Source organism: Sinohyriopsis cumingii, chromosome 13 (genome assembly GCF_028554795.1).
Source record: "Sinohyriopsis cumingii isolate HCF-2022 chromosome 13, ASM2855479v2, whole genome shotgun sequence".
Lineage (NCBI taxonomy): Eukaryota > Metazoa > Mollusca > Bivalvia > Unionida > Unionidae > Sinohyriopsis > Sinohyriopsis cumingii.
Window position 1 is genome coordinate 64,187,206 of NC_142973.1, and position 22,850 is coordinate 64,210,055.

The 22,850-nt window shown below is 34.3% G+C and overlaps 1 protein-coding gene across 5 annotated transcripts in view; it reads left to right on the forward strand.

Annotated features, from left to right (window-relative positions):
* Positions 1-22,850, forward strand: part of LOC149785722 (four-jointed box protein 1-like) — a 158,407-nt gene that overhangs the window by 94,221 nt on the left and 41,336 nt on the right. For all 5 annotated transcript variants that reach the window (XM_089979596.1, XM_089979592.1, XM_089979595.1 and 2 more), the window contains one exon: positions 6,531-8,271. In XM_089979596.1, the coding sequence (XP_089835722.1) occupies positions 7,554-8,271 (718 nt within the window). In that variant the 5' untranslated portion in view covers positions 6,531-7,553. The remainder of the gene's footprint in view (positions 1-6,530; positions 8,272-22,850) is intronic.

Sequence of the window (22,850 nt, forward strand, 5' to 3'; positions counted from 1 at the left end):
CCATGGGATAATTATAATAATTGATAACCAATCACTGTAATGTCTGTCATTTTTCATATCTTCTCATTTTCATACAACATTTATTCATACAATTATTTTTTTGAAGTATTTATACACACAAATGTGTTTCTATTTTTTTTTAAACTAAATTTTTAGGTAACCAAATTATAAGTAATATTTTTGCATATAAATATTTGAACACCAAATGTTGACAAATGTACACTTGTACTAATAATCAATAACACAAGTACTGCAGACAGTACAAATACCCTCATCTTGGGACCATATCCATCTACTGAATGCAACCCCTTAAACAAGGTACTTGACAACTGTACAATGTGTGGACCTGAGTAAAGATTCATCTATATATCTGTAGGGGCTAAAAAGTGTCAGCCTGGATATTGAAACTAACTACTGACTTGTATTATCCCTTTTTGTGACCTTGACACTGATACAAGGTGTACAAATGAATATGCGAGACAGTGTCAAGTTAGATTCAAGGCTGTCTCATTAAAATATCTTTAATGCTTAAAATGTCATTCTCTGGACAAGGATACAAGCCACAGAGTTACATTTTCCATGACCTTGACCTCAATGTTTTGTTGCATAAGTATGTGTAGGACCTACTATCTAGTTATCATACATATGTGGGCAAAATATTTTCAGTGGTTCAAAATTTATGTCCAATAAGCAGACATCTTCCCTTGTGACCTTCACCTTGAGGCAAGATGTATCTATGCTTTATGACATACTCTCTGTAGATGATATATAACTGGTTACAGTCCCCTATGAAAACAAATTCATGACTTCACTAACAGTCATGAACTGCTAATGAATGTTCATGAACATTCTTGAAATTTTCATGATCAGTTCATTATTTGAGTTCATGAACAAATATTCATGAAAGTTCCTCAACTAAGTTCATGAACACTTCAAGAATTTTGATGAAGCATGTACTTGGAAGTTTCTGAACACACTGATGAACTTTTAAGAACTATTATAATATTTTTGAAGTTCCTGAAATGTCATGAACAATTCAAGTACTTTGATGTACCACCAAGATATTTCCTAAAAAATTAATATGAAATTTCTATATTATATATTCATAAAATGTTCATGAAAATTCATCATACAAACTTCTCACAATATTAGTGAAATATAAACATGAACGGCTATTGGGGGTGGCAAGTGGGGCAACTGCCCCAGGCCCAGCTCTTGAGGGGGCCCCACGCTTCAGGCAGTACACTTGCAATTAAGCAAATTATTGTTCTTAATTTGTGTCTTCATGTTATTTGAAAAATGACAATAATAATCAGTTTATTAGGCCAAAGGCATTGTCGTCATGTTATTATTTCGATTAAAAAACCTGTTGTCCACAAAAAAAGGATTTTTTTAACATGAAAAATGAAAAAAATAAATTTGTGCGCCAAATCGCGAAAGTTGATTTAGTTTAGACATAATCAGTGTTTGCAGTAGCATACCAATTGAGATACTGATACTCTGGCCCCACGCAGTCATGGTCGGCCCTAGGCCGCGCATACTCCGAACGCCACCTCTGAATATAAATAAAGGTGAATATTTTTCTTTCTTTAAGTGACATGATACAGTATAAATGATCACAGAGATCTTTTATTCAATACTTGTGTACTTAACCTGAGTAGTTCTGGTTTTGCTTGTTTTGTTTTTGTAGGGTTTAATGCCATTTTTTCAGCACAAGATAGGCTATTGGCAGCCAGTATTAACGGTGGAGGAAGAAACTGGGAAAACCCCAGAAGGAACCACTAACCCATGAGAAGCTACTGGCAGGCTTTCTCACATAAGCACATTGGCCAAACCCGAGACTCACACCCACACAGACAGAGGTGAGATGGCAGTGATCCATAATGGTGAGCGCTTTAGACCACTCGGCCACTCAGGGCCCCGAGTAGTTCTGGATTAATGTGGAAAAATATTTTCTGGCCAGCATGAACAAAATCTATTTGCTATAAAAGCTTTCAATGACTTTGTTCTAATGTTTTTGTCCATTTCTGTCATAAACTGCATATTCTATTGACTTAGTCACTGGTTGCCAATTTGCCGTAAAAAGCTAAATATGTAAACAACGATTATCCTGATTGGATGATTTTGAAAGAAGACGTGATATGATTGGTTAATATACATGCGAGATTTCAGGAGCTGAGCCTCCTTTTCCCCACAATGAAAGAACACACAAACAGTTCTGTAACAAGTAAAAACCACAGGTGCTCGATGCGAGCTTGATGTTGAGAAAAAAAATAACAATAATCTGAAGGAAAAAAACATACAAAGTGACAAAAACACCTTAGATTACCCCCATGACCCGTTCTGACACAGGACCCTCTCTATCATTAAATTATTGTCAGTGAACATCTTCACAAAAGAGATATTGAGAAAAAGATTGGTCAAGTCAGGAGAACCCCAGTGGAAAGACAGGCCCTTGATGATGAAATATGCTTCAACAGTTGATTTAACACAACTGCCCCAATATCTCTTGAGAAATTTTCAAAGAAAAATTACAAACATACAGAAAGTGTTGCTAAGAGTAAATAAAAAGAATATCGGTTGTCATTTTGTTCTTTGTTGCATATTAGACATTTATCTGACATTAAATACCATTTTTAAGATACATGTAATATGCTGCATTTTATACTGTTTTAAAACTCCCACATCTAAGGTTATTTTATGTGTGTGTGTGTGATTTAGATTTTTAACGTAGCTTTAACAATTTTTCAGTCATACTGCTACAATGTCTGCAGTGTGACAGATTTATAGTGATGTATAGCACGGGGCATCATGCTGCACACATGTAGCATTATGTCCCACCCAGACACATTATCCTGACACCAAGCCGACCAGTCCTAACACTAACCTCTTAATGCTGAGCGCCAAGCGAGGCAGCTGTCAGTACCATTTTTATAAGTTGGTATGACTCGGCTGGGGTTTGAACCCATGACCTCTCGCATCCGAGTGGTCTGGTTATTTTATGATTCAGGATAAAATAGGTATTTGTGAGTTTGTCAGATAATCAAATTTTGTATAGGAACTGTTCATGAAGTCATGAATCATTAATGAGAAACGTTGGTCATCGTAGTTCATGAATAAGTTCATGCACTGGATCATGAATGATAATGACCCAATTTGTGAACTTTTATGAACTGTTCATGAATTCAAGAACAGTTTGTGAAGTGTTGGTTCATGAACAGTTCATAAATTCATAATTTCTCGAACTGACCATTTTCAGTTCATGCACATTCAAGAATAGTTCATGAACTTTCATGAACCATTCAAGAACAGTTCATGATCATTTCATATGGGGTATCATAAAAATATTTTCAGTTGTTCAAAAGGTATACTCCAGTAAAAGATACATGTCACATAACTGCATTTTCCTTTGCTATAGCTTTCACCTGGTGTCAGGGTGTGTGGCTGTGGCACAAGACATACCAACTACATATTTATGATATACAGCGAATAAATTTCTTGAAAGTCTCTAAAATCCACCATTACAAAGTTATGGGCCAAACAAGCAAATCTTAATGGACTTGTTTTTTTTCTTCATTTATTTATTTGCTTTTAATAGCACTTTTAACACATTATTGGCTACATCATGGGGAGGAAATGGAGGAAAGTATCTTTCCTGTGAGCACACTGCAGCAACAGACCTTAAAACAAAACAGAGCATGTACTCACTTACGAATCCAACACTCTACCAGCAGTGCCAACAGATGGTGCTATTAACATAATATTCCCAACAAAAGACAGGTGTATACTAAAATTTCATTTAACAGAATCATATACTACCGACATACAACTGGAATACTGGCCATATGGTTATTTTTAATTTCAAAATCAAACTTATGGAAATTTTACAGTAAAAGTTATGTCCATTTCACTTAAAATTATGCATGGGTTTAAAATAAAATAATAAAAGATATGTTCCATTCTTGCACAATTTGATTTTCTTTTGTTTGCTTGCAAAAAGTCATGTTGATTGAAAGGTTTTCAAAAAGAACAAATGAAAATCAAAAAAATAATAAAAGAATTATATACAGCTATTCAGTCAATAAAATGATTTAATTAGGGTTTACTTTATCTTAACAAAACCTTTTTTAAACAAAAAAAAACACATTACCAGTTTTCTCTGATATTGAATTTGAATTTCATGGAGATGCTTTGTCAAAGCTCAAGAGTCTGATCAGGGTTAAATTAACACGAAAGTATCTCAATATTTATGGAACAATGAAATATAAAACCTAGAATCAATTCTAAATTAAAGGATGGTCTCACAAAGATCTGAGTAAGATTTTATATCAAATATCTACATCTAACATGCAAGTGTCATCCTATTTCAGCAAATATGCAAACCCACTTGAAAGCAAATATTAGACTAGGACAAGGTCTTGCCAACCATGCTTTATATGACTGATAATTTGAATTGGAATCCTGGGCCAATATTTACCTAAATTTCATCCATTATTAATTAAGAGAGCACCTGTGTGTAGATGGACAAAGAAACCTGCTGAGTAAGAACTAACAATTCAATGGAAATTTTCACATTGGAGACATGTATAGATAGACAGTATTTGTGGACAGCTGACAAGAATTGAGTAGGTACAAATTATAGATAGCAGCTGTAAAGAAATTAAACAAAGTTTCAATCTAAGACTCAATATAAATGCAAATGCATTATGGATCTAAAGCTGTTACCCAACAGAAACAGCAGCATGGGAATAAAAAATATTCTATTTAATTAAAAAAAAATGTTAGAGAGTGTCAGTGGATGGCACTGCTTGTTTGATTCAAAATTGATGTCAAAGGGTGGCCATGTTGAGCGACAACAATTCGTTGTTTGAGGTACTGTTTATATGTTTTTACTGTATTCTGACACAGAAAATCAATACAAAATTACATCATGATAAGTTGTAAGTTTATGTGTTAATTATCCTGTAAAGTTAACTGTATCAAATTTTTGTCTTCTAAAGACTGGTTGCAATGAAATCACTAAGACAAACAAGTACTGTTGAAATCAAATGACATTAATGTTTAACAGTAAACAGAAACATGAAAAGATTATATTGCCTGAAAGAGACCTTACTATATGTACTGGTTTGTAAGTTGAGAACAACTGCAATTTACTGCATAGACCCAGATCTGCTGTTGCACAAGTCACTGGCAGATCTGGTTCTGTGCAATTCATTAAGAGTAATCAGTAGAATAAGCAAGATAGACCCTGATCAGCAGGCACAGGATCTTTGTTTTTGGATGTGTGACTTGACTTACAAGCAAGTAAATATGGTAGTTTTGATTGGATACTACACTGCAGGTCTAAAAAACATAATCAGTATGTGCATTCCCCTACCTGACAAAAGATAATATATTGATTACCTGTATTATACAGGTATATGCTCAACATGCTCAACCCAATTATTTTCAAGGCTGCATATGCTGCATATTGGTCCAGTTCATTTCTTTCTAAGTGCTCCTTAAGTTTAAAAGCAATGTTGTTGTTGTTGTTGTAAAGTTTAATGCAATTTTTCAGCACACGATAGGCTATACATGGTGGCCAGTATTAATGGTGGAGGAAGAACCTGGGAAATCCCCGGAAAGAACCACTGACCCACGAGAAACTACTGGCAAGCTTTCTCACATACCCACATTAGCTGAATCCAAGACTTGAACCCACGCAGACAGAGATGAGATGGCAGTGATCCGTAACGATTGCACTTTAGACCACTCGGCCATTCCCCCCCCCCCGCTTAAAAGCATGCATCAACATTTAAATTCATCAACAGTTGAGACAAATGTAGGTTACCTGTACTGGTACTATCCAGTCTTAATAAATAAATGTTTTCATCTTCTGAATATTAAATCTTCGTTAATTATGCAATTTACAATTGTGCAATTCTGAAAATTTGTAACTTTATCAGACTGATATATATATTTTTCATCAAACTTTCTATGTCCAAATTCTTAATGATATTTAAACAATACATTCAAGATTACCACTTTAATCATTCCTTTACATTCTGTCGAAGGTCATACTTTACATTCTGTCGAAGGTCATACTTTACATTCTGTCGAAGGTCCATGGTTAGGACTAACATATGGAAAATCAGTCTACAAATAGTAGCACACATTAACTCAAGGACTAAAGACTACCAGTTAATATTATTCTACTTGTGACCGTGCTTACATGGGCAGTTATTTTAACAGCAAATGAATAAGTATAATTAAATCTAAAACCAAATTGAAGGGAATTTTCATTTCACTTGAAAGTGACAAAGCTTTTTTCATTACAAACTTTTATGTTTATCTGATTTATAATTCAATAATTATAAATGACTTGAAATGGTTTAAATAATAACTTTTTTTTTTAAATTCAGAAATCAGTGCAGTAAGCCTTTATAATGTGATAGTAATACTGAAAACTACATAAAGTGAGGCTGAACAAAGTACTTTGCCATCTGACTTGAGTCTAATTGTTTGATCACATTTTCTTTTTTCCTTTCTAGTGATTCACAGATGTGAAAACTGCAGAATAGCCTCCAGTATTCTTTTCTCCCATGGGATATATTATTTCTAGGGGCAGACTGGTTTCTAATCATACAGAAATTATCTCATTCTCTATACTCTAACCAACCAGAACTAAAGGTGATGATGGAAAATCAGGCAATATAAAAGAAGCCTATCAAAGCACAAAGGCTAAATATATCCAGGCTTCTGGGCAAAGTGAAACTGGATGAAAGAGATCATTTTCAGCTCCTTAGTGATCTAGCTGTTTCTAAGTAGACTGCACTGAGCTCAAGTCTTTGCATTATTCATTAGGTGCCAAGACCTCATTGGTGAAGTGTGAAAATAAAATCTCCCCCTGCAAGAAGGACAGTGTCAGACCATGCAGCAGATAATATTGGAAATCAATTCAGCCCCGTTTTATCTGGCTTGGATACATGTCTACCTAAGCTGTGAAAAAACGTATTAATATTGTTCTGATGGGATTAAAGGAAGAAGTTAGATAGACCATTTGAGCTTTAGAGGAAGGAAGTTTCCATTTACAAAAACAGACTTATGTGAACTCTGAGAAGTTCCTGTTTATTGGATTTTTGCAATACTGTTCAAGAAATATACTAAACAGCATATGTGATGACAACTTTTAATATCAATATGGTGTAGTGCTTGTTATGTGGAACAATATTCCATGGAATGTTATAGTTTCAAGGAGAAAGAAAAGTCCTCTTCAATGATAATGCATTCTACAGTGGTTGCTTGGATCATTATTTCTGGCAATGTGTAAAATTACCATAGGTTTTAAAAATCTTTAAAACATCATTTAAATGCATGCTACAGTACTGATCAATCAATCATGGCAATGCATTTTCATATTGCTGTTTCTCAGTACAAAGCCTTCAACTTAAGGAAAAACAAGAATATTGAATCAATAACGGAGCATGATTTGTGTGAAAGAAGTGCTTCATATATTCTGTTTTTATAATCTAGTCAGTTTTGTGTTCAAAGTGGTGGCGTAAATTCAAAGCAAAATGTACATGAAAGTACATCGTCCTCACACAGTCTTTCTCACCATCTCAGCAATTGGTTTTGGACTGTTTATTTTGATAAATCTCACAGCTGACCAGTTACATCTGGTAAACTCTAAAGCCAAATTTCATCGGAAGGAAGCTGAATTTATAAATATTGGAGATAATGATGAGCAATATGCAGAAGTGGATGGATACATTGCCCAAGGCCGCAGAAAACCGAAAGCAACAAATATGGAAAACAATCTACAAGAAATCCCAAAGGTTCCAGAACAAATGGTACGCATGAAACAAAATTTAAAAAATATTGAGGAAACTGATGGGCAGGATGATCATTTATATCATGAAAATAAAAAAAATGAAAGGGCTGTTGATGAGATAAATTATTTTGAAGATAATGACAAAGTAGAAATATTTGATAATGATGAAGAGAATGAAAATAATGATGGCTCTGAAGCAGAAAATGAATACAGTGATGACCACAAAAGGGAAAATATATTTCTGACTAATCCACCATTCAAACCTGGAAATTTTGGAGAAATAAGTGGTTTTGCCTATTTTAAAAAGCCACCTCTTAGATATGAAGAGGTTGGAAAAACAAAACCCAAGCCAAGTGTTAGATATTTATCTAAAGTGAACAAAAGTAGGCACTATTATGGGCAGTATAGGCTTACCGATGGAATATACTGGTCTGAAGAAGCCGAGTCCTTGCTACCAAAAGGTAAGTATACGACTTAGTAATGAATGAAATACATACTGATACAGTGATAGTCGTTAATATATTGATTTGTGTGGAGAACATTTTGTATTTTGTTTGGTCTAGTAGATCAATATAGCAAAACTAGTAAAAATTAGAGTCCTGTGAAAATTCAAAATATAGAAACATTTGACAAATTTTAACATCCACTATTTCTCAATCTAAAATTTTTTAAACAATTGTTCCAATTACTTTAAATGTTAATTTTGTCAGGTCAAAAATGAGTGAATTGGATTATAAATATATAGCTGTCATATTGAACATGGCTTCACTTGGAAAGATGCCTTATGAAAACATTATTTATTGTATAATATGTGTAACGGGTAGTAATAGAGTTATATACATGCCAGAGACAGACAGAGAAAAAATAGGTTTCAAGCAGCTATTGATATTTATTATTTGAAAAAATACACAGGAAATGACAAACTTTCATTTCTGGAAATCATTGTCAGCTGGGATTGAAGTGAAATGACTCTCACGATGATACGTACCAGTACCCAATCTAAAAGTTAAATTTTTCTTCATAGTTTGTCAATCCGCAGGTTTGAAACAAGTTGTTAAAGGGATTAACTGAATCTGCAGATCGAATGTGAGCAGGAAGTGAATTCCATATTTTAGCCCTGAATACTGTAAACTTAATTCTAAACAAAATTTCAAATTCGATAATTGATCATACTCTTGAATAATTTAGCCATAAAACAGGTTTTTCACCAGAATTTTTGAATGATAGATAGATCATTAAAGTGGTCGATCAAGATATAAATAAATTTTAAAAAGGTGGGATGGGGAACTTGCTTGGGCCAGCCATGTATATTGCATCAAACATTGTAAGCATGCTAGTCCTAAACTTTATTTAATCTGAGAAATTTCTAAATTTCTACCTATGTCCAATATATATATATATATATATATATATATATATATATATATATATATATATATATATATATATATATATATATATATATATATACACAAACACACACATATATATATACATACACACACACACATATATAGACATACACACACACATATATATACACACACACACACACACACACACATATATATATATATATATATATATATATATATATATATATATATATATATATATATATATATATATATATATATAAAAGCTTGAGCATTCCTTGGCAAACAAAAGATTCTAAATTAACCTTCAGATTAAGCTGGGATAATCCATTGCTTGAGTGATGACTATGTCATTGAAAAAGTAGGAACATCTAAGAAAATGTGAGCCAATAAAAATAACAAATTGGTACTGTTATAGCAACTTGTTACTCAAATTACAAGGAGCAATTATTTATTCATTCATTCATTTATTTGTTTGAGATTTACCAGGGAGTAGGACTAACACGTGACTGTAATGGTTACATCTGTAAATGGCTTTGTTTAGTACTGTACTGACTGTAAATATTTACAAATCATTAAACATGTAAATGAACATGCATGTAACTTTCACTAATTAAGGAACTACATGTTCCAATTAAATTGAATTCAATTTTTGATTTTCACTTGTCTTCTTAAGATGAATATTAATTGGGAAATGTTCATTTTGTTTTAAAAACTCGTTTTAGTGCATATTACAGAAGACTACGTTATAATGAGGTTGATTTACTGATAATGCCAATGTATCATCTTTAAAAACTACATTTTTTGTTTCTTAACAGAACCTTTGATTAGTAAAATTTTATTTGGAAGAAACAGCATTTCAGGTGTGTAAGGCACTACACAGTTACTTAGTCATTGTAGAGCCTTTAAAAACATCCCCCGTTGCACATGTCCAGACCCGATGTCCAGTTGCATTATTGACTTGTTCATCATACACATATAAGCAAAGAAAGAAAGAATATTACAGTGATTCTAGAAATGTTTTACTGAAATTGTCAGATATAATAAAGAAAGAAATGTCTTGCAAACTAAATCCTGTGATAAAAAGAGGCAAATGGTGTAAATGAAACGAAACAGTTGAGCAAGGTATGGCATGCACATTATAATAGCTGTCAGCTGTTCAGTAAGCCAATTGAGAAGACAGAGGGAAGGGGTGGGTTTCCAATCATTCAGATTAAACTGAATTGTTTTCATTATTGTAAACCATGTACATTTGGTAATCATTTACAGCTATATACACACATACCTGGTTAGCCCCAGCCACTGAGAGGTAAAACCATAGATATCCTTCCATCTTTCTATGCTTGTGTTTAGACGTTTGAGAACTTTGGTAATCATGATGTGGTTATTGGGCGAAAAATTTAAAAACGTGAGGATACCCATTATTCAATTAAGACAATTTCTAAAAATTTCAAACAAAGAGAAGAATTATTTTTAAATGTTTGAATTTTTAAGCCAAACAAAAGGTGTATTTCCAATTGCACTGGTTTTAAAATTAGGGTAAGTAGTTTTCTTTTTAAACATTATATATATTATAATGATTAGTACATCTAATACACTAAGCACTTCAAGTACTGGACTAAATTAGCTCAGATACACAAATCAATTTTGGGTATTTTACATTTTTTAAACATTTTTTATAAATTTACATTTTTTAAAAATCATTATAGATATTGTAATGATTATTAGAATATAAAAATAACCTAAGCACCTCAAGTACTGGGTTACACCAGCACAAATCGATTTCAGGATTTTTGGGGGAAATTTTTTTTTACCCCAGGGGAAAAAAGTGCTAGGGTCGGCAATGAAAAACAGGGATGGTTGCCTTATAGGCATTACCATGGTTACATGTACTTACAAGGACGTAATTTTATTTTTAAATAAGTCATACATATGCAGATAAACACACTTAAATAAAGAGGGAAAAAAATCTCAGAGACTGTTACATGTAACTGAATTTTCTCCTGATTTTATGGTATGGTGTTCTGAAATTCTCATAGCATGAGACACCATTTTGACTCGCTTACAAGTAGAGCCAAGCTATAAACAACAAAGATCCTGATCTGCCGAGGCATAACATACCTGCAGATCAGGGTCTATATTGTTTATAATACTGATTACGTTACTCCTGACAAACTGCACAGACCCAGATCTGCTTGCATATCTTTCAACAGCAGATCTGGGTCTGTGCAGTTTGCAGTTGGACTCGACTTATAAGGAAGTATATATGGTAGTCATACACTTAAATGGGGACAGACAACATAAAAAAGTATTTTACCATGACAAATTCAACACTTTCTATATGAACCATACATTGTGTTTTTTTTAAAAATTTAAACCTGCTAACAGTATGAAACACCAATTAGTGTAATGTTGGATGCACTGTGAGTAAAAGGAATTTTAAACACTTGCCACCATCTTCATCAAGAACTAAATCGAAGTTTAAAAGGTGTAATTGATTGGGTTTAATAAAATGTATTTAGACCTGGACACGGTATTAAATGTTATCAAAAGAAACTTAACAAGATATCCATAAATTAGTTAATCGCTTCCCCCACCATCAAATTTGCATATTGGAAGTAAAATTACAAATCTAAGCTTAAATATACAATACTACCTCATTTAAATTTGTAGGAGCCATGGTAGCTCAGTGGGTAAGGAGTCCAACTCATAATCCAAGCATGGCAGGTTCAATGTCAACATAGGGCAACATGAGCCTCTGTATCTCACAGGGAAAGGCACTTAGCCCCCCCCCCCATATCCTTGTCATGCCATGGTTAAATAAATGCTGAACCTGCCATTCAAAAACAGCCAAAAACATTCAAAATTTCACTTAATTAATCTTCTATATTTTTGTTCTTCTCATATTAAATGTGTTCACTTTTGTCCATGTAATTTCTTGTCAAATAGTTTGTTTCCATTTTTTTCCCAAATCCTTTGAGGAAATGTACAATCCACATAATTCAGTTTCAGAAAACAATGGGTGTTCAGCTAGTTATTGAAATTTGAGGGTTCTGGACTAGTTATTGAAAACTGAAGGTCGTGGACTAGTTACTGAAAACTGAGGGTTCTGGACTGGTTATTGAAAATTAACTGGTTATGGAAAAGTTATTGAAGATTAACATTCCTTGAACACTTAAGAGTCAAAGTCAAGCATATGAAGGATTGCTGTATGTGCTTACAGGGTTCTGGTTATCTGTCGATTCTTTAAAACAAATTAATAAAAGACATAAATCTTTTGGTTACAGCATGAAATTATTTAATTTATTATGCACAATTATATATATCACAGTAATATGATCAGGAATAAGATTTAATTCATAGCTTTGAGAATTTTGTTTATTTGTTTATGCTGCTTGTTAGTTCACTAAATAAGCTTCTCCAGCTTTGAAGTGTTAAACCCTGGTAATAGGATCCGTGAAGTACCTCACCACAACAAAAATGAGCTAACCTTAAATAATGCCAGTTATGAAGTTCTAAACCTGAACAATACCAACTATGAAAACAGTGCTCCACTGTTTTAGTTAAGAAAAAACTCCACCACCACCACCACCACAACAACAATTAAATGCAACAAGGGTGACTTAAAAGAACAATGGAGTCTGAGCACCAATATTCACCAAGTATCTGAAGTCAAGAAAGTAAATAATTTAAATAAACCCTATTTTCTAGCTTTTCATGTAGATCTAATTTGGTACGAAAATGCTATTATATTGGTATATAATGACTGCAATTAAAGAATGGAGAGGTATCAAAGACTTGTGAAAACCACTAAGAGGGCAGCATCAAAGGTATCAGAGGTAATAAAAAGTGGAATATTGACCCTAGTAACTATACCTAGGGGTCATCTCTCCAGAAAATTAGTTTTATTTTGGATTGAATGAGATTAATTCAATATGAAGTCCACCTGAAGCATATACATGTGAAAGATCTACCCATTTAGATAGGTCTTTCAAACAGAGAAAATAAGAAGTTAATTAAGAAATTTATCAGGGTGGCTTGTCATATTTTCTGAACTGAAAAAATTAATAGAAAAGTCTATTTTAATCTCATCATTTAGAGCAGTTTTAATTAAGAAATACTTAAAATTTAAATCTATGGTAAAAGGTTACTGGATCCATATATAGCACTCACTCACTATATTGTCCCTCATTATAACACATATATGTATGGTCATGGATCCCATTTTATTATGTAGCAGAAATATTTGATTTATTATATATTTCATAATGAGATATTGAAATATACTGGTGGGAGACCATTGATATTGCCACAGTGATGATGTCACACTTTGAACTACCATCATTTCCATTTAGCAAATATATCTGCCATATGTGCCTTTATGTATGTTATTCAAACTTGTATTTCCATAATTTGGGCTATTTCTTTCTTTTCTTCTTTCATTTATTCTCTCTCCCTGCCTTCTTTTTCTTGTTCTTCTTTTTTCACCCTCTCTGTCTCCATCAGGATGTACAGATTGGAAATTATGCCAAAACCAGTATACATTTATGTAATCAATGAGGAGGTGCCATTCAAAAAGGCCTAAAAATTAACTCCGAGCAACTAAAAGTAGGCTTCTTGTATTAACTTTCTTGAAAGGAGTTTTCCACACCAATCCTGCAGATTGTCAGTGACTGAATTTCCTTGACCTGTTTCTATTTGATATTCAGTGTCATTTAACTTTGACTGTTGAATACTTGATTTTAATTTACTCTCTTAATGTGTTTACAATTTACATGCATATCAAACTAGCCTACTAATTTCTAAAATGGTAGAAGCATTTAGGGAAAAACTCAATTAAGTAATACAGTTGTTTAAGTAGTGATCTGAACTCATTATAATCGTAATCATGTTTGAAAACGACGGGGAAATTGGGGCCAGATGATTGCAAACTTAAAGTAAGTATAATAGAAATGTGGGTGAAGCATCTGTTACTGCACATTACGGCAAACTTGCCAAGGCCACATATTCCAATTGAATGAAGAAATCAACCAAATAAATAAGCATTATGACAAAGCACTGACAGCAGAGCTCACTGTGTACTAACTCTATGAATTATGACAAAGCACTGACAGCAGAGCTCACTGTGTACTGACTCTATGAATTATGACAAAGCACTCGCTGCAGAGCTCACTGTGTACTAAATGAATTATGACAAAGCACTCACTGTGGAGTTTACTGTATACTGAATAAGTGCACTATGACAAAGCACTGACTGTAGAGTGTAGTGTACTGACTAAATGAATTATGATAAAGCACCACTGCTGATCTCACCATAGTGACTTAATGCACTTTGACAAAGCAGAGAATGTAGAGGTCACTGTATACTGGCTTAACAGGTTTTGACAAAGCACAGACTGCAGAGCTAGCTAACTGTACAGTGACTTAATGCACTTTGACACTGACTGCAGAGCTAACTGAACACTGACATAATGCAGTAACTATGACAAAGGAAAGTTAGAACATGTTACCATCTGTGCTTGCTTATAAGTCATACCCAACTGCAAACATAGACCCTGATCTGTTGTTGCATAATGCACCAGTCAATCTGGGTTTATGTTGTTTGTTCTACTGATAAGTCCTTCCAAACTGCATAGACCCAGATTTGCCAGCACATCTGGGTGTATGCAGTTTGCAACTGAACCTGACTTATAAACAAGTTCATATGGTAATTAGTGGAAATTGATTGGGGTTTGAAATGTTGGTCAGTTACAAAATGTGTATTAACTGTAGGGAATAACATACTTTACTAAAGTACCATTAGGAGACTGACATGACCTTTTTGAATGACTACTACAATATCATGGTTTAAATCATTGTTTCTTATCTGTTAGAGAAAACTGCACCGCATGGCAATGGTAGCAACGTGAACACAGGGTTATAGTTTCTGTCCAAGAGCATAACTCTAAAATGGTGAGGCATTCCACATAACTCTTATTATTGTATGACCTGCATAAAAAAGTCAGGATTTCTACTCTACACACGTTTCTGTGGATTAAAATGTTGCTGGTGATCTGACATATGCAGATCTTGTTTCCACAAGTGATTAAAATTTTATTGGTTTTGTCAATTTTGGGAGGATTTGTCTTTCTGCATAATTTTGTGAAAAGCAGGAGAAAATTAACAAATTATTTTCAAATAGATGAAAATTCATCATCCCCTTGGTCCCCAACCCATTAAATCTACAAGATGACTTATTTTACATGTTCAACGAGCCCTGCTCATAAATTAACATTTACGCAAGACAAGAAAAAAGCAGAAAAAGAGTGAAACTACTTTATTTTCACAAATTTTTGTTGGGTAAAATTTGTTGTGTGAATTTCATTGTCGCCCTGAACGATGAATTTAAACACCCAACAATAAATTTGCCACATATGATGAAATTGATACTCACCCAGTTTTCTTTTTGACAACATTCCTAGCATTCAACAAAACTATCTATTAATTCATCTTCATGAGGACAATCTTGTGATAAAATATTAGCTTTGACAGATGCTTGTTTAATATGACCCCTTTGAAAAAACAAAAAGAATTATAGAGCATTTTACATTGTTTTAATGTTGGTATGTGAGAATTTAGCCTGCAAGTAACTTCTCGTGGGTCAGTGTTTCTTCCCAGGGTTTTCCAGGGTTCTTCCTCCACCAATTATACTTGCCGCCATGTATAGCCTATCTTGTGCTGCAAAATGGTGTTAAATGCTACAACAACAAGAACATTTGTTTTAATGCTTATGCATTCATGCAGCATATGGTCACTGTTCCACTCAGTGCCTTAAATCTACATACTGTGAGATCAGTAGGGATGGAGAGGAGCGAAAAAAGCATGAAGAACAGTATAACTGAAATGAAAGAAAGAATAACACATGATACAAGTATTTGAAGATTAGATTTAATACTTATGTAGTAGGGACAGTTGATATGATTTGACTGTTTCAGATTTACTAGTTTTGTACATAAGTCATGTTGAAAGAATCCACACTTCAATTAAGTGTTCTGATTTTGCAGTCTAAAAATAAAATACAAGCAGAGTCTTTACAGTACTCACCCAAAACCTTATGGACATTAATCATTTGGTTTAAGAGGTCTAGCTCTATGGTCTATGCAGTAAGTGAGAACAGGCATTCGTGTTTGTGTAAATTAATTAAATAATTATCTACAGGACCTGTAATTAGTTTTAGATTTTTAAAATACTAGAGACAAAATAGTTGATTAAGTGGTCCAAATTTGCAATCAGCAAGTACAGAACACCAAATGAATAGATGGGCAGAACATTTTGAAGAAATGTTGAACAGGCCAGCACGACTAAATCGTCCAGAAATCCACCACCCTACGCAAATATCCCCATAAGCTGTGAGAATCCCACCAGAGACCATCAGGAAAGCCATCACCCAGCTGAAGAACTGCAAGGCAGCTGGACCTGATGACATCACAGCAGAAGCCCTCAGAGCAGACCCAGAGGCTTCAGTGGAAATGCTATACCCCCTCTTTGAGAAGATCAGGGAGGAAGAAGAAATACCGACGGACTGGAAGGAGGGACACCTCATCAAGATCCCAAAAAAGGCAACCTCAGCAACTGCTCCAACTACAGAGGAATAACACTCTTGTCAGTACCAGGGAAAGTCTTCAACCAGGTCCTCTTGGAGAGGATGAAGGAGGCCATCGTTCCACAGTTACGAGATGAGTAAGCAGGCTTCCAGCATAACAGATCATGTACGGACCAAATAGCTACTCTTTGCATCATAGTCATGCAATTGTTGGAGTGGAAATCTTCACTCTACATCAACTTTGTTGATCATGAGAAGGCATTCGACAGCGTGGACCAAAAGACACTCTGGAAATTTCTTTGCCACTACGACATCCCAACCAAGCTAGTGAACATGATCAAGAACACTTTCAATGGAATGTCCTGCAGAGTCATTCATGCAGGGCAGCACATAGACAGTTTCCTAGTGTGGACTGGCATGAGGCAAGGCTACCTGATGTTGCCATTTCTCTTCCTTCTTGCCATCAACTGGATTATGAAGATGTCCACCAATGGGCTGAGAAAATGGAATCCAGTGGATATTGTGGAGTCAACTTGATGACCTAGTGCTCTTGTCCCACAGTCAGCAGCAAATGCATGACAAGACCAACATACTGGCAGCCACATCAGCATAGGTTGGCCACAACATCCACAAAGACAAGACCAAGATCCTCAAGATCAGTTATGTCAGTAACAACCCAGTCACACTGCATGGAAGTCCCATGGAAGCGGTGGAGTCCTTCACATACCTGGGCAGCATTATCAACCAGCAGGGTGGCACAGATGCAGACGTCAAGGCAAGGATCGGAACAGGGAGAGCAGCTCTAATACAGCTCAGGAACATCTGGAGCTCCAAGAAATTTCCATGACTACCAAGATCAGACTGTTAAACTCCAACATGAAGTCAGTCCTACTGTATGGGGCAGAGACCTGGAGAACCACCAAGTCAACCGTAAAGAGAGTTCAGACCTTCATAAACAGCTGCCTATGAAGAATTCTCCAGATCTGCTGGCCAGACACCATCAGCAACACCAATCTGTGGCAGAGAACCTCCCAGCTTCTGGTAGTGGATGAGATCAAGAAAAGAAGTTGGATAGGACACACCCTATGTAAGTCACCAACCAACATTACCAGACAGGCATTGAGGTGGAACCCTCAAGGCAAGCGGAGAAGGGGATAACCAAGAAACACCTGGCGATGCGACCTTGAGGCGGACATCACCAAGATAGGTCACACCTGGAGTCAGCTCAAGGGGATGGCACAGGACAGAAGCCTCTGGTGATCTTTTGTGTGCAGTCTATACCCTGGCAGGAGTGACAGGCAAAACCTGAACTGAAATTCACAATAGTAACTTGTATATAGTTTAAAAGATTTTTTACACTTGAACTCTGAAAACTTTTGCCAGCCCTTACACCTTTATTTAACATTTTATCTTTTGTGGCAGAGGTTGAAAGTCAGTGTGAGTCTGATCAGATATGTAGTAATCATTTACATGTTTTCAAATCAACTTCTGGACAACTCATTATTAAGATATCAGAAGTTTACTTTTACATAAGAAACACTGAGTTGTTTATAGAAACAATCAAGCCAGTTAGAGAAATATGATATCAGGATGTCTCCATTGAAGTCCGATAGGATGATATAATATATATATATATATATATATATATATATATATATATATATATATATATATATATATATATATATATATATATATACAGTGGAGCCTCGTTAATCCGGACTCCGTTTATCCAGAAACCTCGCTATCCGGACATAATTCAACGGGAACGGAATTCCTAAACGTTAATTTGCTCCGTTAATCAAGAAATCCGCGTTCTGGATCCGGAAATCAAAATCGGGGACCAAAGTGTAAAATTACATTAAAACTTGTCTCGATAATCCGGAAATAATCTGTCCAAAAATAAGAAAATTCGAAAAATCGTATGTGAAAATACAATCAGAAGAATAATACATAAAACACAGTAGTGAAGCCTTTGTGAATCTATCGCCACTATCAATAACTAAGTAGTGTGACCATATTGTAACCAGCGATTGTATAAACAATGTCTGTTTTAGCTAGTCGCTGACGGGGGTGTTAATAATTAAATAAACACACTGGGATCAAATCGTTCATGCTTTTTGACATAACATACGGTAAATAAATTAAAAGTGTCATTAAGCCTCTTTGTTGTTTACCAATTGTATGTAACAATCACAGTTTATTGTTTGCTGTGCAAATACAGTTGACATTTTTAAGCTGTGGACAGTATAGGGCTTCAAAGAATCCACGCAAACAAAGGTTACAGACTTCTTCAGGAAATTGACATAATAAATGTATGTACAGTACATACATGTACATGAACATAGTGTGATGTGTTCAATGTGTTAATTGTCTAAACTTCTATTTACTGTATATGTACGTACAAGCACATGTTATAATAATGTGAAATAAACACAATAGATGTATTCATTAATTTATTTCAACCATTATTGAATATACAGTACATTACATTTAAAGCTAGCATATACATGTACATATATAAGGTGTGATGATATCGTAAAATAAAAAATGTGCATGATTCAATTATCCGGAAAACTCGTTAATCCGGACATATTTGCTGGGAACGAATGTGTCCGGATAAATGAGGCTCTACTGTGTGTGTATATATATATATATATATATATATATATATATATATATATATATATATATATATATATATATATATATATACAGAGAGGCAGGAATAGCTAATCAAGAGAGCTTTTGAATTTGAATTCATGTAGCACAAGAAACCATTAAATATGTAGCCTGAAAAAGTTGTTTCTTTGATCTACCTGCTAATTCCCAAAGTAACCCACCCAGGACAGCTACAACACTTATTCAAATTAACCCTTCATTCAGGTGCAACTGTCCTTTAAAATGTCAATCCCCATAAAAGCATGTCTCACTATATACATGACAATTTAATTAAACTGAAGGAGACTGAACAACACTAAACAATTGCCTGGAATACCATATATACTCACTTATAAGGTGAGTCAAATTGCAGATGACAAACATCCAGATCTGCCAGTTTGCAGTTGGAATGATCTTACGGGCAAGTATATATGGTAGATTACTAATGAAACACTGTGCACATTCACTAATTACAGCTAAGTACTGAAGCTCACATTTCACTGATTTTCAGACAAAATCACTGAATCAACATCATGCAAATAAGGTGCTGGTAACCTAAATGATTGTGAAGCAAATAAACTTGAAATTGTGGAATTAACAAGTCCAGCTCTCTCAAAGCCATGGATAATTAGGTCTGATCTTCCACACATTTCTTTGTCAGCCTGAAGTATCCATTCTGCATAAATGGGCTTGATTGATTATGTTTTCAAGTCCACCAGTGCTGTACACTGATCTTCGTGAGAGACATCTTTCTTCTCCTTTATGATCTGTCTGGCCTGCTGTGGAAGTGTGGTTTAAATTCTTCATTGTAGTCTTTATTTATTTTCAAGTCTAGTGGTTGAAGTACATACACAAGGCAAGCACAAAGGAGTGATTCCACTATTTTTTTAATTTAGTTAGCGTCTAGTGCTAACATCTATCAGTGTATCCCCTTGGGTGCAAGATCAAGAATCAACCCCACCCATCCCATCCAGGTCAGAACTAAGGGTCATACTGAATAAAAAAACAAACCTTGGTGAGAAAAATGGGGATCAAATTAAAAAAAATTGGGATCTCTGATGGACTAATGAGGGTAAATGGAAACATCAAAATCTATTTTGCATCTAGTGGGCTCTGAACACATTAAATATTGCCACTGACTACTAAATGTATTCAGCAAGGGGCAGCTTGTCAGATGTTTGATTCACATGTGGAATAATGACATAGTCCAAAAATAAAGGTGACCCAAGTTGAATTGTACCACTCTTAAACCAATGTCATCATCAGAAAGTAAGGATCTTGCAACTTTATGGGCAGTGATTTAAGTAAAATGTATGTTCTTAAATAACCGATTGGCTAAAGGTTGTGGGATACATCAGCAACCGTGCATTTGGATGAAACCACTTTGTAAGTGACTGATCTTGATGTTTGATTTGGGCTCAGTCAGAGAATAGTATTGTTTTAACAACTCTAGCGACTACCAGAGAGTAGTATTGTTTTAACAACTCTAATGACTACCATTTGTTGTCAGCAGAGTTTTTTTTATGAGGCACATGTATTTTGAAAAGGTTCATTCTTGAAATTAGATGCCTTAAAATGTGCAAACTTTGACAAGCAAATCAAAGACCTTAAGTACCCAGGAAAATATCTTCTTTTTGAAAGAAAAAAACCCCCCACAATAATGAGACCCACAAAAATAAATGAAATCAGAGTATTTCAAAAGGTCCAAAAAGTCTACACAGGTTTAAAATTGTCACTGAAGCAATGAAATGTAATTGGGAATTCAACCTATCAAAGACTAGTGAAAATTAATTTAAATTATGCTTTACTAATTATTTTTTAAATTTCTTATTCACTTGTTAACAATGGGTGTCCATGCTATTTTCGCTGGACCTGAGATAATTTATGACTTGTGTCTTGATCTGATGAAATAAGAAAAGAATATTCATCCCCTGTAGTTTTCTGATCTCCTAAGTATATTAAAATACATCAGTTTTCTATCGATAGTTTTCCTGTATCTGATTCTATACAAAAATGACTTTCTGAAATATAAAAATCAATTATAAATGAAAGATATTCATTCAAATCAAAGGAAATTGTATCTGACACTTCTAACAAGGCACTTATTGCTTTCCAAAGAAATTTCAAACGTTCTGATCATTGTGTTATGTGTTTATCAGTACAGGGACACATGAAGGCTATTTAGTGCCAAGGCAATTGCAGTAGACTGAATTCCCCAAGGACATTTCATGGTAAGGGACCTAGTCTATTCTGATGGTAGGATTTGAATCCAGCACCATCTGAGACATGAATCTCACATTCTAATCACTGAGCCATGTTATCATAATTATTTGGAAGATTCAAGTCCTTTTAATACTGCAGACTTTGAAATCCTGGAAATACATAACAAGACCTTGCAGGTTTATTTACCTGGTGATCTGAGACTCTAAATCTTCTGGAATAAATGTTAATCATTCATCTTCTTACACAATACGCCCTGTCCCTTGCTGTCTTCCTGCCTTCAAGTGAGTGTCAATCTTTATTGTTCATCCCATCAAGTTTCAAGAAACTCTGAAAATAATAAACACTTGAACTGACATGGTAGCACATCCAGCTGTGAAGATTAAAGATTCTGGTCTTGTATAAGAGTGTCACAGATGGTGTAAGCAGATTTCAGTATCCATGGCAGTCTTGATTAAAACATAGTCCCCTTTCATGGAGTGTCTTGAATGACTTATCCAAGCCACCAATTCCAAACACCTCTCATCTTGAATACCATTTTATATATATATATATATATATATATATATATATATATATATATATATATATATATATATATATATATATATATATATATATATATATATATATATGTATATATGTATGTATGTATATATATATATATATGTATATATATATATATATATATATATATATATATATATATATATATATATATATATATATATATATATATATATATACACACACACACATACATACATCCTTATGGGTGTGTGTGTGATTTGGTTTTTTAACATAGCTTTAACAATTTTTCAGTCATATCTGGGTCTGAGTAGTGTGCAAGGAGTAATCAGTAGAGCAAACAAAATAGACCCTGATCTGCAGGTGTATTATGCTACAGCAGAACAGGATCTTTGATGCTTGCAGTTTGACTCAACTTATAAGTGAAAATATATGGTAGTTAGGAATAACTTGTCCTTACTACCATAACTGTACCTAACATGAACAGCAACGCTTTTATCAGAAAGGCTACTCAAATATGTGACCAAGGAATTCCAATGGTCACCAGAACATCAAAGCACCTACCAAATCTCCATTATGTAGGTGATATTGATTTTAATCTGATTGCTAATTAGTTAAACTAGAGATTAGCATACAGTTTATGGCTAATCTGCTCATTCAATTGAGTTTGGAC